This window comes from Thalassophryne amazonica, chromosome 19, assembly GCF_902500255.1.
Source record: "Thalassophryne amazonica chromosome 19, fThaAma1.1, whole genome shotgun sequence".
Taxonomy (NCBI): Eukaryota; Metazoa; Chordata; class Actinopteri; order Batrachoidiformes; family Batrachoididae; genus Thalassophryne; species Thalassophryne amazonica.
In genome coordinates, this window is record NC_047121.1 from 8,478,071 (window position 1) to 8,486,796 (window position 8,726).

The following is an 8,726-nucleotide window of genomic DNA, read 5'->3' on the forward strand; positions in this document are numbered from 1 at the left end:
TACTCGACAAACTGGGACAATACTTCACACCAACCAGTAATGTCATTTTTGAGAGGTAAGTTTTTGGCAACCTTAAACAAGAGGATGGAGAACCTGTGGATGCCTTTGTCACAAAACTGAGGGAGAAAGCTGCCACTTGTGACGATGGGGCTATAAGAGATGAGCTCATTAGGGACAATATCAGATGAAGGCGCCAGACGACGCATGCTAAGAGAGAAGGACCTTACGCTGGAGGGGGCTATTGACATTGGCCGTGCGGCGGAGGTGCTGGACAATAAGTTAAAATCCATGTCGCACGGTAGCTCCGTGCCTGGGGAGAGCATCAATGTGGCATATGGACAGCGACCAGGACGGAAACCGACCAGCAGGACACCCGAGTCCACAAATACATCTGCACAGCCACAAAGAGGCACAGATGACTGCAAGTACTGTGGCACACTGCACAGACAGGGGAGAGGCTTGTGCCCGGTGTTTGGAAAATCATGTCACCTGTGTGGCACCGCTAATCACTTTGCCAAGGTACGCATGAAAACGGGCCAGCGAGCATGTCAGTTGAATGCTGTGGAGGACCCACTGCTAGTGGACCGGGGGGACAGTGACCGTGATGAGAGAGATGTGTACACAGCAGAGAGTGTGGGGGCAGTGAACAGTGAAGAAGTGGTTTGTAAACCTTCCACTGCTCGGAGGGGTCCAGCGGTGCCAGCTTGACTCTGGCGCCACCTGCCATGTGATGCGCATTAAAGATAAGATTAGACTGGCACCAAGAGCGCCTCTTAAGAAAAGTCTCACCAGACTGAGGCTGTACAACAGTGAGTGGATGAGCTCAATGGGTGTTTATAGCACACAGTGTGTCATTTGAGGCACAGCAGATAAACTGGACTTTGAGATTGTGCGTACCAGTCAGAAGCCATTGCTTTCAGGGGAGACATGTGTGAGACTTGGCCTGATATGCTTCACCATCCCCAATGATCTGAACAAAGTGGAGCACTGCAAGACAGGTGCACTAACCAAAGACAGTCTCATTAACACCTACAATGACGTGTTCAACAGCCCAGTCGAATCGCTGCCGGTGTTGTCCAGTTTGTGTTAGATAGGTCTGTGGCGCCTGTCCAGTGTGCACCAAAGAATGTTCCGGTGACCGTCAAGGTGGCTGTTAAGGTGCAGCTCGACCAATATGTAAAGGACGGACACCTAACCACAGTCACACAGCCCACAGACTCGATCAGCAATTTGGTCATAGTGAAGAAACCGGACAAGTTGAGACTATGTATTGACCCTAAACCCCTCAACTGCGCCCTGAAAAGGTCCCACTACCTCATGCCCACTTTAGATGATGTGCTATACAAGCTGCCAAAGGCGCGTATCTTCACCCTGGTGGATGCGCGTGACGCGTTCTTACAGTGTCGCCTGGATGAGGACAACCTGATCAACTCTATGCGAAGGAGATGTGTTGCACTGCATGAGGCAAATGGTGGTCACACCAGATACTGACTGGTACCCCCCCCCCCCCCCCCAATAAAACAAAACTGCACCTTTCAGAGTGGCCGTTTATTGTGGGCAGTCTAAGGCACACCTGTGAGGTGGGATGGATTCCTGAGAGACTGGCGCTTTGCTTGATCAAAATTTTTTCAGAAACTGTGAGACACATCCAAGTGGACACCATTCGAGAAATTCAGACGGTTTTCGGTGAAAATTTTAACGGCTGATGAGAGATTATGGAGTGTTACTGTCGCTTTAAGGACTGTCCACGGAGCCGGACGGCGCGCCGCGCCCCGCCCTGAGCCGCCATCGTCAGCCTGTTTCGAGCTGAAAACTTCCAAATTTAAGCCCAAAGCACCTCGTTCTATTGACGACCTGAAGCTGGCCAACGACCTGAACGTCTTCTATTCACGCTTTGAAGACAAGGACTCGGACCTCCGGGTGAGCGTTTTAAGATGGCGGTCTAATGTTTTGGTGGTCCTGATCAGATGTAAAAAAAAAAACTCCACAAAACTCGACAAATTGATTATGTATGTGTCCAAAATGACATATTATGCGTGGAGTTAGATCAAAGAAGAGACAAGGGTGTCCAAAAAGCGACAGTCAAGAGAAGACTAATTCTACAAATGCTGAGGACCAAAGAAGCGCGATGCAGGCCGCAGAGCCAGACGAGGGACGCGAGCTATCTACCGCTAAAGCCATACAGAACTTATGCGGCAATATAAAAGAAATGCAAAACGTCATCAACGCAATGAAAAGGGAAATCAAACAAGATTCGAACAATTTTAAGGCTGAACACCATGAGACTCGACCCAGCACCCACAGACACCAAAATCAACGGATTATACCTGTCACCAGATTGATACGGCAGAAACTTGAACCAGCTGCAGCCAACTGCCGCTGTCACTGATGTACTTTTCTTCAGGACAAGGAATGAAATTATTTTCAGATGCCCTTTTCCAAATGTGGATATGTTTTCATCAGTCTGTGAAGATGATCTCACTGAAACGAACAGGTAAGACTATATATTTACTCCTTGTGTGAATGGTTTTAATAATAATAACATGTTACGCTACTAACGTACAGTACACTAATTGTATTCAAGAAGATTTTTATTTTCTGATATTTTCAGTCCCTTGTGTCATTTTGCAGATTTAAAATGTATGTACCTGTTTCTAATGGGGGAAAAAACAGAAATTAAAATCCACACTTCATCACTTTTTTTCTGAATATTATCACTGTTGTCAGACTGAAGGTTTTCCTCCAGCGTTTTGTCTCCCTCATTGTCATCCAAATAAGGCTCAAACCCATAAGGCTGTGTCCTTCACAGCTTCTTCAGAAACACCTTCAGACTAGACTTAAAAAAAAAAAAAAAAAATCATCTGAAAACAGCTCAACCTCCGCCATGTTTACAATTGATTTGGGCTTGAATCAGGAGATCCTGTTCTCGTGATGACGGAGCAACAATATGGCCGCGGCTGAGGGCTGAAATAGAGCGCAGGCTTCAGACAGCTGTTTTTTATCCTTCAGCTGCACACTTATGGACTTCTATTGTTAAGGATTATTTAAAATATCAACACTTCATTTTTAGTGATTATTTGTGCACATTTTTTGGTGTCACCTACTCTTTAATGCCAAGTAGATCTTACACACTTAGTACAAATTTTTAAAGCATAATACAGCACAAACAAATAGCACTTAATTCAAACTGAAGATATTTATTATTTAGGTAACAAAACGTAATAATATATATTTAACAAGAACTATTTTAACAGTTGCCTTTTAAGACATTTATACACAAATCCTTGAAAAAGTAAAACAAAAAAATGTTTTGTTCATATTAACTCATTCATCACACATCTTACATGACTTTTTATGTAGTCACCATCATCTCAAGTATCAAAGTATTATATTCAACATGCTTGAAAATGTCCCAAAGTCAGCAGACTTCGGGACACTTTTGGGACATCTGGTAGCTCAGTGGATACGTTGAGCTATTGGTAATTGAGCTGCCAATATGTAGATCTGGGCTGTCATGCTGTCTCTCTGCGTCTTTCAACAAGACATTTCATCTGCATTGCCCCCATCTACCCAGCTGGAAATTGGTCTGGAGATGGACTAGTGTCCTATCCAAGAGGACCTGCAAACTGGAATCTGCTTCACATGAAGGTATCCGGGGATAAACATCAGCACCAACAGGCCTCAGGGCCTGTGTAGGTTTCAAATATCTGCTGGACTTCCACACTTTGAGCTTGGTACTGCACAGGATGCATTTTGAACACTTTGTTTTCTCTCTAAGAGTCATGAGTCTATTCAGCACAGTATGTGAAGGAAGCCTTTGTCCAGATGCACAATTATTATTAAAATTGACCCATTTCAGAAAAATTATACTCCAACTCTAATCATAATCCTAACTCTTAAACTAAATGACTTAAGATAAAGCAATATGAAAGGTTTCTCGGCAGCTAGCCTAGCGGTTAAGAGCCTGATTCTGACCTGGAAGCATCTAGTGGCCTTAAAAAAAAAGGTGGTCAGTTTTGAGACCACAAAATCTTTGTCCACCTTCACATTTTGTACATAACTATTCCACCATCCTCAAACCACCTCTAAGAGCTTCTTAATCTCACATCTTCTTTGCCCGTTTCTTGGGTCTCTGGTTGAAGACGGGCGAGGTTCCCATCACGGAATCAGGTGAATGTGAAGCATAGCTGCCATCTGATGCTGCTCCTGACGGTGAGGGCGCCATGGTGCCCCCTGATTCGCTCATGGTGGACATGGGGTTGCCCTCCTCAAACACTTCACTGCCCAGGACTCCGTGATGGTGATGATGGTGGTGACTGGTACCCTGACCATCCTCGCCTTCTTGCGGCTCGATTTTTACTTGTGGCCACAGAGGTGAAGTGGTGGCTCCGCCCCCACCTTGCAGTACAAGAGAACCAAGAATGGAGGACTTCCCACCACAAAATCGTTGCAAGATTAAACGCTGAATACAGATATGCATCAATGTGAGCAGCCATGACAGTTTGCGTGCCATGAGAGATGTCTGAGTTTGCGTGAGACTGGTATTGTGTGCAATTATGGTAACTGATACAAGGGAGACACAAAACATTTTCTGGTGCCAGTGAAGATGCACATTTTTATTTGTTCGCATAGTTAGATTTCAGCTGCTGCATTTTTTTTAACTAGTTTGGGAAGTCCTGTAATTTATATACAAAAAACTAATTTCACAAGTCCATTCATAATAATAATAATAATAATAATAATAATACCTATTTACATAAAGCTTTTCCAAGAATCAATGCACTAAACAAAATAAATGTCAATCATAAAAGAACACTACAACAATGCACAAAATTCCTACTTTAAAAGCTGATTAAAAAAATGTACTCACGTTTATACTGTAATGTTTCCAACACTGTGGTCAGCAAACCATCTTCATCTGCATTAAATAACATCCACTATGTTTCCCAACGCATGGTTATTTGCCCATCTTGCTTATTTTTGTTATTTAAATCCACCGCTTACGTCTCCACCCATGTCCATCTGACAAGTAATTTTGTCCATACTGCATCAAGTAACATCAAATACATAGTCCAGCACAAACGTATTTGTCCATCTTGCTTATTTTATTTTATTTTTGAGAATTTAGAAGCCCTTATGTTAAGTAACAGCACACACAGTGGTGTGCAAATGTGCTCCTGAGTGGTCTATTTTTAAACTTGGCCCAAAAGAAATGCTGTGTTAAAAATTGAGTTAAACACACAAAAAAATATGGTAATCAGCATAATGGTAACAATTATCTCACGTAACATCATCTGTGAGTGGCCATCTGACATAATGCCGGGTGGATGACTGTTACATCTGTGCTGACTGGCACAATATAAAAATGCATGTCTTGTTCAGACACCAGAAAAATACTACTCACCACAATCTGGTAGGGACACCAGTCTGACACAAACTCAGAAATCATGGAATTCTCACACGTGATCATGATGATGCATAATTCTGTACAAAACTAAATCTCACAACTCAAATATCTGTGTATTATCATGTCTGTATGAGGCATTACCTGACGTGTGAGGAGAGTGGTCACCATCCAGTCCTGAAGCCAGCCTCTCACCGTGGGCCCCCAGGACCCCCATGGGCAAGGCCTGGTCCCCAGAGGCCAAGTCAGCCTCAGGTTCCTCGCTAACAGGGAAGGAGATGTCACTCATTGGCTCCTCTTTGATCCTGAGTGGCTTGGAATCTTCCAGAGTCTTCTCTGGATTCACCAGTCGCTCATATTCTTCTGACAGATCCTTACTGACCTAAAGAATATGTTTCATTGGCCACATTTTACTGGTTTAAGTTGGCAGGTAAAGAAAGATCAGATCTAAGCCTAGATGATCCCGTATTAAATGTCAGCTCTTAAATGTAATATCCCCGCAATCCATGACATGGTCTCAAAGGCTCACACATACAAAATCAGTTCCACCTACAAGGTGCCCATCAGATGAACACCTTTAAAACATGTTCACACCGTAGACACAAATTTCTCAGCTTTTTCAGCCTCATTCCGAAGCAGCTTGCAAACCAGCTGCCATATGGCTCACACTGTTCTCAAATGTTCAAAGTGTTTTATTCTATTTTCATGCTTTCATCATTGTTGTCACTGAAACTGCAGCTTTAATCACTGAGAATTGAGTTCAATCTAAACAGAGAAAAAGAACATCAAGAAAAATTATCACTGCTGGTTTGATTAGCAAAATCCTATTCTGACATTTCCACTATAAATAGTTCTGTTTCAGATGTATAAAAGAAGTGATACGGAACAGACTGACTACATCTTTGAACATTCCATTTTAATGACTGCACCACAAACCATACCTGCAGCATGTAGCTGTGATAGTCTTTGATGCGCACTTGCCAGAAGCGCTGCAGGGCCAGAATACTGCCGATGCCCACCTCGTGGAATACTTGCTCCACTACGTCTGGGAAGGGACTGGCACCCAGCCGTGCCTCCCTGTCCACTGCCACTCGTAGCAGACCGGACAAGCGCAGATAATGCTCATGGACCAGATCCGTCAGGGTCTCCAGGACGCTCTCCTGGGCTAACTCAAAGCCTGCGTGGGCTAGGATGGTGGCCACAGCCTGGTAGAGGAGCTGCCTGCAGGACGGCCAACTCAGCTCTGTGACAGGCTCCCCTTTACCCCTTAGGTTGGAAGAAAAAGCAGATACGTAAGGAGCGATTTCCCAAATCCAAACAGTTCACATGACCAATCAAACCATTTGTTAAATCAACGATAACGTCTACTTTATTTCTGTTACTTAATAATGAATTAAAAAACATTTCAGTTTTAATTCACTATTTCATATTTTCAGTGTGTCAAAGGATTACATACACCAAACTCTAAAAAAGAACCTCAATATCGAAGACCGCAGAAGATCCAAGAAACTGAAAAAGCTTGTAATTCGATAACTGGCAGAATTGGGGGTTAGCTGGGACAACTGTGGCTGCACATCAGAGCCAATCTGTTACACCACTGCTTTCTTACAGTTAAAAGCATGGTTAAATCAAAAACTAGAGATCTGTGAGCAAGCACACAGAATGGTGCCCCCACTCTCCCGCACTAGGTGCTTAAATGTGTTATTTATATGCACTCACACACACATGTACAGCAGGTAAAATAAGTATTGAACACATCACCATTTTTTCAGTAAATATATTTCTGAAGGTGCTACTGACATGAAATTTTCACCAGATTGTTGGTAACAAGCCAAATATTCCACATTTACAAAGAAAAAAAAAACAAATAAGTAGAGAAATTGTTATGTGTAATAAAATGAAATGACACAGGGAAAAAGTATTGAACACGCTAAATGAAATTTACTTAATACTTCATACAAAAGCCTTTGTTGGTCATGAAGCTTCAAGATGCCTCCTGTATGGAGAAACTAGTTTCATATATTGATCAGGTGTAATTTTAGTCCATTCTTCCACACAAACAGTCTTCAAATCTTGAAGGTTCTGTGGACTCTGATCTTTAGTTCTTTCCATAGAGTTGTTTTTTTTTTTCTTTTGGATTCAAGTCAGGTGATTGGATGGACCATTCTAGCAGCTTCATTTTCATTCTCTGAAATCAACTGAGAGTTTCCTTGTTTGTGTGTTTGGGATCACTGCCTTACTGAAATGTCCACCCTTGTTTAATCTTCATCATCCTGGCATATGACAACAGATTTCAATTTCAATTTATTTTCATTTATATAGCACCAAATCACAACAGAGTTGCCTCAAGTTCAAGAATATCTCAGTACATTTTTCTATTTATCCTTCCTTCAATTATATGAAGTTTACCAGTGCAATGTGCTGAAAAACAGCCCCAGACCACGATGTTCCACCTCCAAACTTCACTGTGGGTCTGGTGGTTTTGGGGTGATGTGCAGTGCCAATTATGGTGTGTATTATGGCATCCAAAGAGTTCAGCTTTGGGCTGATCTGACCAGACCATATTCTCCCAGTATTTCACAGGCTTGTCTAAATGTTCTGCAGCAAACTTTAAACGAGATTCAATGCTTTTTCTTCAGCAATGGAGTCTTGCATGGCAAGTGTGCATCCAGGCCATGGTGGTTTCTGGCATTACTTACTGTTTTCTTTGAAACAATTGTTCAGTTGCTCTCCACAAGTAGTCCCTGGGTCTTGGACAATTTTTATGATAATTATTTTCATTCCTCTGTCACAAATCTTGTGAAGAGCACCTGGTCATGGCCGGTTTATGGTGAAATGATGTTCCTTTCACTTTCAGATTATGGCCCCAACAGTGCTCACTGGAACATTTCAGAAGTTTAGAAATCCTTCTGTAATCAATCAACCATCACTATGATTTGCAACAATGAGGCTGTGAAGATCTTCAAAGAGCTCTTTGCTTTTACCCATCTCATCTATGATGAGATGTTTTCTTGTCACACAATGAGACATCTTTTTATCGGCCATCAGTTGGGACTGAATCAGCTGATATTAATTTGCATTGACAAGGGGCAGGATTCTTTTCTAATTATTGACAGATTTCAGCTGGTGTCTTGGCTTTCCGTGTCTTTTTTGCACCTCCCTTTCTTCAGGTGTTCAACACTTTTCACATTATTATACATAATTAAATGTTTGTACTTATTTGTTTTGGTTTCTTTTTAAGTGTAGATTACGTGTGTTGTTACCAAAGTCTGGTGAAAATTTCATGTCACACACACACACACACACACATATATATATACAT

At 42.3% G+C, this 8,726-nt stretch overlaps 1 protein-coding gene across 2 annotated transcripts in view; it reads right to left on the minus strand.

Moving 5' to 3' along the window:
• Positions 1 to 3,176: 3,176 nt before the first annotated feature.
• supt7l (SPT7 like, STAGA complex subunit gamma) overlaps positions 3,177 to 8,726 on the minus strand; it is a 14,314-nt gene continuing 8,764 nt past the window's right edge. Inside the window, exons 3-5 of one of the 2 annotated variants that reach the window (XM_034195349.1) lie at positions 6,424 to 6,670; positions 5,549 to 5,786; positions 3,177 to 4,398 (exon numbers count right to left, since the gene is read on the minus strand). In XM_034195349.1, coding sequence (XP_034051240.1) covers positions 4,103 to 4,398; positions 5,549 to 5,786; positions 6,424 to 6,670 — 781 coding nt within the window. In that variant the 3' untranslated portion in view covers positions 3,177 to 4,102. Of the gene's footprint in view, positions 4,399 to 5,548; positions 5,787 to 6,345; positions 6,671 to 8,726 lie in introns of both variants that reach the window. The other variant, XM_034195348.1, reaches the window with a different exon arrangement.